The 13,242-nt window shown below is 40.0% G+C and overlaps 1 protein-coding gene across 1 annotated transcript in view; it reads right to left on the bottom strand.

Annotated features, from left to right (window-relative positions):
- Window positions 1-4,616: 4,616 nt before the first annotated feature.
- GAD2 (glutamate decarboxylase 2) overlaps window positions 4,617-13,242 on the bottom strand; it is a 63,514-nt gene continuing 54,888 nt past the window's right edge. The window contains exons 15-16 of the mRNA XM_073229237.1: window positions 12,933-13,022; window positions 4,617-8,212 (exon numbers count right to left, since the gene is read on the bottom strand). Of these exons, the coding sequence (XP_073085338.1) occupies window positions 8,039-8,212; window positions 12,933-13,022 (264 nt within the window). The 3' untranslated portion in view covers window positions 4,617-8,038. The remainder of the gene's footprint in view (window positions 8,213-12,932; window positions 13,023-13,242) is intronic.

The following is a 13,242-nucleotide window of genomic DNA, read 5'->3' as shown; positions in this document are numbered from 1 at the left end:
TCAATAGAACAAAAAGGAACCCTACAGTATGGGAGAATATATTTGAAAATGACAGATCTGATAAAGGCTTGACGTCCAGAATATATAAAGAGCTCACACGCCTCAACAAACAAAAACAAATAACCCAATTAAAAAATGGGCAGAGGAACTGAACAGACAGTTCTCCAAAAAAGAAATACAGATGGCCAAGGGACACATGAAAAGATGCTCCACATCGCTAATTATCAGAGAAATGCAAATTAAAACTACAATGAGGTATCACCTCACACCAGTAAGGATAGCTGCCATCCAAAAGACAAAGAACAACAAATGTTGGCGAGGCTGTGGAGAAAGGGGAACCCTCCTACACTGCTGGTGGGAATGTAAATTAGTTGAACCATTGTGGAAAGCAGTATGGAGGTTCATCAAAATGCTCAAAACAGACCTACCATTTGACCCAGGAATTCCACTCCTAGGAATTTACCCTAAGAACGCAGCAATCAAGTTTGAGAAAGACAGATGCACCCCTATGTTTATTGCAGCACTATTTACAATAGCCAAGAATTGGAAGCAACCTAAATGTCCATCGGTAGATGAATGGATAAAGAAGATGTGGTACATATACACAATGGAATACTACTCAGCCATAAGAAGTGGAAAAATCCAACCATTTGCAGCAACATGGATGGAGCTGGAGAGTATTATGCTCAGTGAAATAAGCCAAGCGGAGAAAGAGAAATACCAAATGATTTCACTCATCTGAGGAGTATAGGAACAAAGGAAAAACTGAAGGAACAAAACAGCAGCGGAATTACAGAACCCAAAAATGGACTAACAGGTACCAAAGGGAAAGGAACTGGGGAGGATGGGTGGGCAGGGAGGGATGGGGGGGGAAGAAGAAGGGGGGTATTAAGATTAGCATGCATGGGGGGGCGGGAGCAAGGGGAGGGTGGGCTGCACAACACAGAGAGGACAAGTAGTGACTCTACAACATTTTGCTAAGCTGATGGACAGTAACCGTAATGTGGTTGTTAGGGGGGACCTGATATAGGGGAGAGCATAGTAAACATAGTATTCTTCATGTAAGTGTAGATTAAAAATTAAAAAAAAAAAAAAGAAAGAAAGAAAGAAAAGGGGGATTACTCCTTGACAGGATAAAACTATTGGTAAATCAAAGATCAACGCATGCTTTAAATATCCTTAATGTTGATCACTTAAAGGGTGTCAGATGATCAGCTATGGAGGTACTCTTTTCTGATAATATTCCTTTCTCTTAATTAAAAAAAAAAAAAAAAGCAGTTACTGTGTGCTGACCTCCAATGAGTTCTGCACAGTGGTATAGAGGGCATGTCAAAGTGTGGGCAAAGGGTCTGTTTGTTTCTATGCAGCAGATCAAGGCCTAGCTTGGATACCCAGAAAATGAACTAAGATACAATATGAGGAGGAGCTTCCGGCATCAGCACTCTCTGGAGGACTTGTGCCGGAGGATGATCAACAAAAAGCCTCCACAGGTATCCGGACGATGCTGTGGTTGTGGCTGCATCCAGCCCACCGTCTCCTGGACTTGCCATAAGAAGGAGGAGGGAGATGTCTAGGCTGGCATGTGCATACAGTGAGACAACGAATTTGACCAGATCTGTACTGTTGGAACTCAACCAGGAGTTGGGAGGGGTGCAAGTTGTAGCACTCGAAAATCTCATGATTATAGACTATCTATGGTTAAAAGAACATATGGGATGTGAACAGATCCCAGAAATGGGCTGCTTTAATTTGTCTGATGGTTCAAGTACAGTTGGACAATATCCATCATATCATAGATAAATTTTCACAAATGCCTAGGGTGCCTAAATGGTTTTCTTGGCTTCACTGGAGATGGATGGTAATTATAGATTTGCTTTGTTTATGTCACCGTATTCCTATTATGTTAATATGTGTGTGCAAATTAGTAGTTTAAAACCTATACATACTTAAGGTACTATACAAGAAGATATGTCAAAGAAATGATCAATCCTCCCATGTTTCCTTCATATGCTACATCTATAGCTTTTCTTCTTCCTTCCTAATTACAACCCTTAAATAGAATTCGTGCCTCATATCGAATTTACCGAGTATCATAATTCCTCCAGGTGGTAAAGATACCTCGAGACAAGTGCTGGGCATAGAAGCCACAGGGCATAAATCTGCAAAGAAGTAAAAAGCTAACCTTTGCAAACAATATGGCTTCTCTGTCACTTACCAACTTTACATTTCCCTGTATGGCCCCGGAAGATGACTGGTTAGCCAGAGACGGGTAAGATTCCTCAAGGGAGGAACAACCTAAGACAGGCACAGTCGCAGGGGGGCCATCAGGTGAGAATTTGGGGATCAACAGAGGTGAGGCTCAGAACCTCACCCCCCCTGTTTTGAGAGAAATCTTCTGCATCCGTGGATGTCTTGCTGCCCTTGTCTAGCCTGGATTAATACTTAGTCCATAGGCACACACCTGATCATCTGATCATCTACATTTGCCCTCTTACAGCACTAAACTATGTTTTCTACCTTTATCTTGCATCTACCTACCACTTCAGCATTTTATTAAAATAAAAATAATAATAATAATGGGAGAAATGTGGGATCAACATATAAATCAAGTACAAAAATCAAACGAATATTCATATTTGACCTGATTGTTTATAGGTCATAATGCATGATCAAAACCGAAAGTTTCTGTGATGAATGCCCTTGTACTGTTCACCATGTAAGAATTTATTCACTATGTAAGAATTCGTTCACCATGTAAGAACTTGTTCGTTATGCATCAGAAGATTGGAGACTGACGAGAATTAGGCTTGAGATGGATTAATGATTGTACATTGAGCGTTGACCCCCCTATACTGAATTTTATTGTTGTTAACAACCATTTGATCAATAAATATGAGAGATGCCCTCTCAAAAAAAAAAAAAAAAAAAGAAGGCCCTGGATTCATATATGAAAGCATCTGGCATATGGTCGTCCTTCAGTAAAGGTTAGCTGAATTAAGGTATCTAGGGCCCTTTCAGATTTAGATACCTGTAATCTTAGACCATCTTCCACCTACATTCTTCCTTGGAGATCAAGTAGTGCCCCTGTCATTTCTCAGCTGAGGAACTTGGCTTGGTTAAGGTTGCGCCATCAGGGGAGAGCCGTGACAGCATGGACGGAGTGCAAACTACCTGTGGGGCACCACCAGAGCCCGTGTTTTTGGAGGGGTGACAACCCAGATGAAAAAGAAACAGACTCTGCTTCTAATCTCCATTGGTTGAGCCGAAGACAATGGTGAAAATGATATTTCCAGCCTGAGCTTGTTAGAGAGGTAGGTGCTCAGTGGGCACTACTGACTGAAAGAGGAGGGGAATCCAGGGGAGGTTGAGTGTTTATGGAGGGGACAGAAGCCAGTGTATAGAATTCATGTATTAATTACCATCATCACTACAAGAAGAAGGTGTGTGAGCACTTACTGGATGCAAAGCACTGTGCTAAGTGCTATACACACATTTTATTTAATTCACACAAAAACCTCATGGACAAGGTTACTGTTGTAAGAACATCCATGAGATGTTGTGCCCCAGAGCGAGGAGGAATGGGAAATTCTTCCCAGGCACAGGGAATAAATGTGAACAAAGGCAGGAATAGACAAGATGTTCCTTGTTTGTCCATTGGTTCCCCTAGAAGCAAAATTGGAATTATGTGGAAACTTCATCCCCTTCTCTCTTTTATGTCCTCACCCACCCGCACACCTGCATGAAGTTGTATCTCTTTACTCCAGGCGGACACCTTTGAGGGCATCTCAAGCCCACTGGGGCAGCCTGGGCCTGACCAGGCACCTCAGGATATGTTCCACCGATTATATTTTCACAGCTTTCTAGCTTTTAGCCCACCTGCACTTCCTAACCCCTAAGTGCATGGGAGAGAAAGTCCCTGAACACTTGATACCTCTAAACCTCATAACCCACAGAGGTAAGGAAATAAATTCAAAACAATTGAAATATACAACAGCCTACATATAGCCCCTGCACATATGGGTCATATTAGGCGCCTGAATTGTATATCCTGAAAGCTGAGTGGGGTGTCACTGAGTTTCCTGGGCCACAGGTCATAGGCTATGGGCTTTGCTAGAAAATTGATCAAGGAAATGGAAACACTAGCTGAATATTTGATATTATTTATGGCAGTATTATTATTATAGTTTTAGTTGTGATAATTAGAGTTTTTTTAGGGGTCCTTTTCTTTTGCGGATTTGTATAAAAATAATTTGGTTTGGGGATGGATGAAATAAGATTCAGGCTCTTAACCAGCACATGTTGAATCTGGTTGAAGCCTGCATGGAAGTTCATTATACTGTTTTCTTTCCATTTTTGTATGTACATGAAATTTTCCATAATAAAGTATGTTTTTAAAGATTGGATCTGGTTGAAGGATAAACCAAAGTGGTGAAACAATATCTTTCAGAAGCTCCAGCAGGGGGCGACTCCCGAATTAAGAGCTTTCTTTCCCCAACAAAGACCCACCGGCACGCTGAGCCCTGTGCCAAGTGAGGAGGCCTCCTACTCAGGCGGTTTGTGAAAAATTAACTCCACGACATGGCAGAGTGAGAAATAAGCGTTCAGAGCCTAAGATGTGTCAACATTTACACATTTATTTCGGTTTAGAGAGACAACACAGATAAAACACTTTGATCATACACAAGTTTATATTTGGTCAGAAGAACAGGTTGCCACGTGTTTATACTTTTTATTTTATTTTTTCTGTCTTTAGTAACAGAGTAATGTTGGGAATATGTTGATGTCTTTCAGAAACACCAATTGGGACAGTATTTTGGCACACGTACCTAATAAATAAATACACAGTGTTTGTAGTTAGCATTTGAAAATGTGCAAGATGACACCCAGTTAGGTTCCTTGACTCCTTGTCCTGCTACTATATTTACACCAGTGTTCTTTTTTTGCCAATATTCTAAGGAGTAGCACCTACTCCAAACCCAGCAGGGACAATACCTGCAATGCTGGCAGTTTGTGACACTCCATATAGGTTTCTCCTAGTCTTAGAGACAACATAGCGTTCACCTTGCATTGGTGAAATCGCACACTTCTTAGAGGAGATTTCTCAGTAGGGAGCTTAGCCAGGAGCATGGTCTCTATTACAGCTGATGTGGAGGGCACACAGTTTAGCAGAAAGAGGGAGTGAGAGAGTACAGGAACAGGTGCAAATGTAGTTCTCACAGTATCAACACAGCTACCACATGGAAAAAGACATATCAATAATATATTGTACAAGCTTTTACAGCAATACATGTTGGTTTGCGACACTCTACAGTTCATATCTAAAGTTCAAAACCCCAATCTGAGGTGAGGAGACAGTACTATCAATATAACGAAGTCAACACAATTATACACACATTTGACTTCCTTTGCTTCCCTTGCATCCTTGTGACAGTACATAAAGTCAGTACCACTTGTGCGTCTCAGATAAAGACATATCACACTTTTTTCAAGTATTCTAAAATAATAAACATGATATTGCTGTATAAATAAAAATGGCCATGTCAGTTCTGCTTAAAGCTCAAACCAAACTTTTCTAAAATTTGTAAAGAATGGTCCTTATAAAAGCCTTCGGCACTGGGAATTTGAGCTGATGTTCAAAGCAACCTTTCTTCCTTCTTCCCTCCCTTCTTTCCTCCCTCCCTCCTGAGTAGATTACAGACCTACTTCAAAGAATATTTATTAAACTACTGGGATGTATTAAGCTTTTATTTTATTGGTCAGGATTTCACTGCATAGGACTGAGCAAGGCTCCCAGAAAATTCAGCAAAGGATCTGGAAGAGGCAGGCAGTGGGGAAGGAATTTATTGATAAAAGTTGCTTTGCTGAAATTTCACACACAGGCACAAAGGCTTTTCTTTTTAAATTCACTCACACCATCAAGTTACAAAGCAGCAGTTTCTCAAAGAGGATGTGCACCCTAGGGTGTCAGTATCTTGGAGGTTATAAGGACCTGTCCGGATTTTGGCACTGGGCCCCACCTTCTCCTCCAAGCAGGACAGTGGGTTCGATGATTAGCATCCCTGTGTCTGAAATGGGACATTTTAGCTTGAGGCTCAAGACAGGTGGGCAACTACATGCTTATTCTCAACAGCCAGTTTCCAGAAAGAAAGGGAGACTTGGCCATCAGACTCAGCCTAGAACAGGTGGCTTATTTCTTCATGAATTTCTGGGTCAGAGATGAAGAGATTTTTCTGATAGTCATTGGGAGCCCATTTGCTTCTTAGATAAAAGGATTTATGTTCATCCCAAACTTCAGTGTTTTTGTATATCATCTGAGAGAAAGAATGTAGGGACAAGCTCATGAAGAGTTCAAATGGTTGGGTCCTCTGGTTGTATTACAGGACTTTTTTATCTGTTGGAGGACAGTGGCCTCTTTCTTCCTGTATACCTGTAATCTTTCTGACTACTGATCTGATTTGTCCATATGGAAAGGATGAAAGTCTCTAAATTTACATGTGCAGTCTGCACAATGAGGCTACAGTCTTCTTACTAGAACTTGGAATCTGACTTGGAATCCATGACCCCCTAAACATCTATGAGAGCTCTTATTAGCTCATGTCTCTCCATTAGCTTGCAGTGGAAGCAGGATACTTTTAAAATATTGTTTGAATTCTGAGGATCTTATTATCTCTGCATACAAAGGTCATTTTGGATCTTGATGGGAGACAGATAAAAGGTCTTAGATGTTGTCTCAAATCTTGGGGGAGGGGCTCATTGCAGAAGAGGGAAGTAAGCACCCCTGGCACAGGAATTAATTATTTGGGATTCCAGTGATGGGGAGCCAAGCAGGAGAGGACCTTAGTGGATAGGAGTAGGGAGGCAGTGGGAGTAAGATATTACCCAGGAGGCAAATGGCTCCTTCCTGGACAGTAGCAATATGGCATCAAGGTGACATCATTATCCTCACACAGAGATCTCTTCTCTCAAGGCCAAGTTTAATTTTCTGGGCTCACCACATTCCTCTTTGCTCAGGCTGATTAGATTTTATTTTTATCTTTCCTAAATTAATCCAAATGACCTAATAAAAGCATATTGTTTGGGAAGATACCTCAGGAACCAGCATCAACCTTCTGTTCAAAACAGGCTGAACTGGAAAGGGGTATAGAAACAATTACCCCAAGTTAGTCTAAGATGAAGCTGAGCGGGTCTGCTAAGGGTCAACTGGGTGGCAAACTTAAACAGGAAGAGAATCTTATTGTCCATCTGGTAATCACTTCAAAGAACTTGCAGTATTTTTTGTGTTTGTTTTGTAATACTCACTTTAGAGATAAAATGAGCCATAACACGAATAGAAAGAATGCATCGTAACTTTGAAGAATTTTGTTTCAAAATAACTTTGCTAAGTGTTTTATTGTGCCTCCAATAAAAAAAAAAAAGAAAAAAAATCTGGCTTAGTTTTTATATCTGCCCCTGCAGTTTGTATAACCCATATAAAATAAAAATCTATATGTTACAAAATAGGATTTCTTTTTAATATATATATTTTCCTTTTGTAAAATTATATGTATTTAAATACACTTGAAATGCTGCTCTAGGTAAATTAGAAATTTTTTTCTAATACTATGAAAAAGGCAAGAATTTTTATTGTCAACATACATTTTTATATGTACTTTATCCTTTTTGCTGCACCCCAAAGAACCTTTTATGATTCAGGGGCAATTTGGTACTATTCAACCCTGCTACTCTGAGTGAAAATAAAGTTTGATTTGCAGACTATATTAAAAGGGAAGTACTTATTAACAATTTTAAAGCTTTTCCTCATTGATTAGAACATAGCCTTTTGTCACTAATTATTAGAGAGGTATTCTAAACTTAAGAAAGGATTTTTAGAAGGAGTAATGTTTTGTTTTGTTTTGTTTTGATTTTTAAACTGTACTCTACTTTGACACCACAATATAGAAATAGATTTACTTTGGAACAAACTACAAATACATTCACACAGTTTGTGACAACTTAATTGTCTACCTAGAGAATTGACACAGTTTAGTGAGCTAGATTATTATAAATCTTGTCCAAGACGTTCTATTTCTTCAATCAGGAAGTCAATGTCTTGGTGAGTGGCTGCGGGATTTGAGATGACCATGCGGAAAAAATTGACCTTGTCTGCCAAGGGCTGGTAGCTGACCATTGTGGTCCCATACTCCATCATTCTGGCTTTAATCACTGGGGCCACCTGGGGGAGAGACCGTGTTGATAAGATATTTTGAAATCTATTCCTTAATGGTGATGAAGAATTAGCTGAGGCAAAAAGCTCAAGACTTAATAGTACAGAAGTGGACCACAGGCAAGATTCTATCACACTTATACCAGACTGATGATTACAGCTATTCTCTACTGTGTATGAAATTAAGCTCAAACTCTTTAGATCAGGACTTTTGTCTCATAGCTCTGAGGACTCATTGTTCAGTGTGCACCAAAGTGAACCTTTAGCTCTGATGAGACCTGTTAGTTAATATCCCTTGAATGTACCACACATATTTTCATCCCTTCACATTTGTCCTAACAGGTCATGCTGTTCTCTTTGCTTAGGATCCCAGTTCTCTTCCAGGTCAGACCCTACACACTGTGTAAGGGTACCCCACAGTTCATAACCACTGTGAAGCCTGTTCTGATTTCTCTAGTCCATTCGTGTCTCTTCTAAGCTGTAAGCTGTAAATACATGATCCTCACCCATAGATTTGGACTATATGCTAATTTCCTATTGTCCTTTTATTTATGAGAAAATACATTTAATCTCTGTACTTCAACTGTAAGCTCCTGGAGGGCAGGTATAGAGTTCTTTACTTCTTTTGTTCACCAGCATAGCACTGGGTGTGCATTAAGGGCTCTCTTAGTCCTTACTGAATATAAAGAGGAGCCTAACAGAAACAGCAATCTAGGAAGAGGTGTGCATTTTAATGACATCTTAACAGTATGTATGATCTGTTCACATATTTTACAATTGGAATTTTTAAATATAATATCTGATCTTTTAAGTTCATTGCCAGCAAATATGTAGCCAGGAATGGCAGATGTCAGGGAAGCTTTAGACTTATTTAGGTAATATATATTAAGCAACTCACTTCAAAATGGGGACCATACCCCACATCACAGCTGTATTTGCGTTAAATGAGGGATAGATTCCAGTGGAATGCTGTTACGAACATGTGACTTTTCAATAACAACATTTAAATAATCATTGGCTTACAATGAAGTTTTCATCTTCAAAGCACTCAGTGAGCAAAATCAACACATTTCCCATCAGGCCCAGTTATTTGTTAGCTACCAAAACCAGAGCCAAAGACTACTTCACCTTCATTTCACATCCCGGACCTCATTTCCTCATGTAAAAATGAGTGTGGATGATGGTTCCAGCACTGACATTTTCTGATTCTAGATTAACACATTCTTAAATCCCTTCCTGACCCTTCCTTATTCCACAGAGAGGTCATGTAAAGAGGAATGTTTCTGTTGGGTTGATCCTTCTTTCCGCTATCGGATTAAGGATGTACACAGAGCATCAGGTTCAACCCAGAGAATAAATATAAAAAAGAATTTAAATATCTTGAGCCTGGGATTGAATTCTAAAAATGGATCTGCTAGAATATTCTAACCTAAAGACATGAAATGTATCACTGTGCTGTGAGGTACGGCAGATCAGTGTCCTGAAAGAGAAATCCCAAATTAGAAAAGGAATTCCAAATCTGTAGGTCTGCAGGAATTTAAGGAAAAATCACATAACTATTCCTTAGTTTTGTTTATGCCATAAATCATGCTTGTTCTTTAGAACTGATAAAACAATGATAATACTCTACTCAGTGAAATAAACTGCTTTTGTTTTCATGGGCAAGTCAAGAAAAAAGCGCAGAGGAATGGTATTAATTATTAAGGACAATCACCTATAACTTTTCAGATAAATGCAAATCAAAGGCCAAAGATTAAAGGTAACAGCCATCATCCCAAACAGTTTTTGGCATAAAGCAAGATGAAGTTCCCCAATTTCCTGAAGCTAGCTGGGTTGACAGAAATCACAGCTGTCTAAAGACTTTTGGCTGTTTTCAGAGAATGATGATGAACTAAAATTAGCAGGAACATGAACATCTACTTCATTACATAATCACTAATTATAAGTTCAGAAGGAAAATAAGATTCTGACTACTCTGATGAATATATAGCATTTTCATTTATTTGTAGACTTTTCTTCTTGGTCACATTCTTGGTTTTGATAAAGTCAGGAAGGAGAGGGGGGCTGCACGTTGAAATCACTAAAGACCTAATCGTCAAGAGCTGTTTGGGGTTGCCTTAAGAATTCTGGAATATCATTTTCTCCCTTGTGTTATTTGCTTGCAAACCATAACCAGGGAACTATTCCAGAATTTGAATCCACATTCATTTCATCCAAAGAGAGCTCAGGTTAAAGCATCATGAAATAACCTTACAAGATATCACAGAAACATATGTTTCATGATGTATTATAAAACCTTTCAGTTTTTAAATCTTGGAAGTCTCAGTGAGATTTTGAAAGATGAAAAAGTAGAAAAACTGTAAATGAGACATCCTGAAACATTAAAAGCTCACCAGCTAAATTCCCCATTACACTTAATAACACAGACTTTAAAAGAGTCATTTTGTGAGTCCAATCTATTTCCTTCCCAATGTACTTTTGAATATACTGGTGACCTTTTGAAAGTCCATCAATCAGTATAGAACTATAAAAGCTGGTAGAAGATATGCAGATAATGATCAAATGTAATAAAAATTAAAAAATAAGAAGATGGTGAGGAAGAACCAGACAAAAGAGGCAATCAACGTGCCCTCCTGTGGATTCTTGTCCTATGAAAGTCCGCATAGAGTCTACCTTCTGCCTTTGTGTGTGACTAAGGCATTTGTATGTGGCCATGGCTCCCTGGTGCCCCAGGCCTTCTGTGTCCCCCCAACCCCCAGCTTCGGTGACAATGGGCCACCTGCACACTCACTGTTCTGCCGGGACAGTAAGAAATGGCCCGACCATCTTATCTTTGCCTCCCTGGTAAAGACACCTCTGCTTCCTTGAGTGTTAACCACTTGTTACCTAGATGTCTGTCCCCATGCCAGGGCGCACACTGGGGAAAGGCCTGGGATCCACTAGTGGGTGTCCTAAGTCTTGTTCCCCTTCCCTATTCTGGGACATGCAAACAGCACTTTAGCTAAACAAACCTTTTTTAGCACCTGTCATATGCTGAGCTGTGCACCAGGCAAAAGAGCACAGAGTAATTCTACTTTGTCAGGTCCAGAGCTTAACTTAATTCTCTTGTTTGCCACATGCCACACAGAAGACTCCACATTTCCTCCCATTTTGGGTGTATATCAGCACTGACCAGGAGAACTTTATATGATGATAAAAATATGTTTTATCGATAGTATCTGGTACAATAGCCACCAGCCACTAGTTGAGCACAGGCAGTGTGGCTAGTGGGACTGAAGAAATGAACTTCTGAATTTAATTTTAATTGATTTAAATTTAAGTGCCAAATGCAGCTATTGCTACCATATGGGACAGTCCAGATGATCAATTTTGCCTCTGTCCTTTTCCCTCTGGAAGTTTGTGTGTGTGTAAATATTTTACTGGTCCTTAGACATTATACATTAAGAGCTCCTACTTAAGAAGAAAAGTTTCTGAAACTCTAAAAAATTGACTTAAGTAAACAAAGACTTAACCTTGATATTGTATCATTTTACATGACTTTCTTTTGATTTCGATTTCTGAATTGCTGAATTTTGTCTACTACAGCCAGGAAAACCAAAACACAGGAGAGGAAAAAACTAGGAGAATTCATCTGGCAAACCCCAGAGACTTTAAAATTTGAATTACCAAGAGTCTAAAAATTGAATAACAAATAGAATATTAGTTTGCTAATCTCCATCCCCACCACAGTTCATATGATTTGCTAAGGGTGCCTTACTGGCTACAGAAGAATTTGAAGCTCATGCTCCTTTGGCTCTGGGCTCAATTATTTTAGGAAAATGACTTTTTCCCCCCTGTGTTTCAGTTTCCCTTCAGCAAAGTGGGGAGATAATAGCACTTCCCACTTTAGGTTGCTTATGTTAAAATAAATGTCTTCTGCCTGGATGCCATGTCAGCAACCAGAAATGCTCTGCTTGACCAGAAACACAGCCTGCACAGCCAACAGATCCCCAAACACCAAGCCATCTCTGGGCTGTATACTTATTTCCCTGTTCCTTACTCTTTATCCCATAAAAGTTACTTGTCTGCTGCTCCATTTTGCAGTTTTCTGGATCCTTGGAAACAGAGACTGTCCACGTCATGAGGTGTTTAATAAAGTGTGTTTGCATGAACTGAACCATCTGCTTTAATAATTTTTAACATTTATGAGAGGTAAGTGATCTAGAGCTAGACCAAAGGTGAGCTCAGGACACAATACACACTCTAAAAGGGAGCCATTATTATTAATGGTCCCTGCCCCATTACCCCTGGTTCACTCTAAAGACCCCACAGGGTAGCCTTGACCTTGGCATCTCAAGAGCATCAGCAGCACCTTTGTTTTCTAGCCATCTTTGGTGTCTGTAGTCGCTTCAGTGCTTATAACTGAGCAGCAGTTTCACCTGGCAGGCCAGTGAACTTGAGAAGGGTTCTTGCTATATTGTGAATGCCAGTGAAGGTATCACCTAATTGCTCATTTTAAAGCATCATCATGTCACTATCAGAAAAAAGAAGCAAATGGAGTTGCTAAAAGTCTGGATATACCAGCTCTGAATGTCCTGATTATGCAGGAGCCCACAGAGGGAAATGGGCCCATGCACCCAGGCTAGGTTGGATTTCTGCCAGAGACACATGCATGTGTCATAAAGACAGTGTGCATGCGAGAGGCCCAAGGTCCACACCAACGTCCATCAGAGGAGCTGGTATCACTTACTTTTGAGAGGCGGCTCATTCTCTCTTCATTGTCTTCCAGGACACGCAAACTCGGAGGGACATACCAGAAGCACACATTCGTGTGCTGCGGCTACAAAGAGGGAAAGTAAGATTCACACTCAGCCCAAACTGACAATTTCAAAAATTCCAAGGATGTTCCAAATCTATTATGCGGCCTCTGAATACAATTTCTACTTTTCAGTCTGTAATCACTTTTGGAGTGCCTGACTTTCAGCCAGGACTGAATCCCTTGCTGCTGTCTCCATTTTTACTGCATATCCACCTGCTCAGGCTGCTTTCCTTGGGATGAT

Source organism: Manis javanica, chromosome 2 (genome assembly GCF_040802235.1).
Source record: "Manis javanica isolate MJ-LG chromosome 2, MJ_LKY, whole genome shotgun sequence".
NCBI lineage: Eukaryota > Metazoa > Chordata > Mammalia > Pholidota > Manidae > Manis > Manis javanica.
Note: the sequence above shows the minus strand (reverse complement) of the source record. Positions and strands in the feature narration are given on the sequence as shown.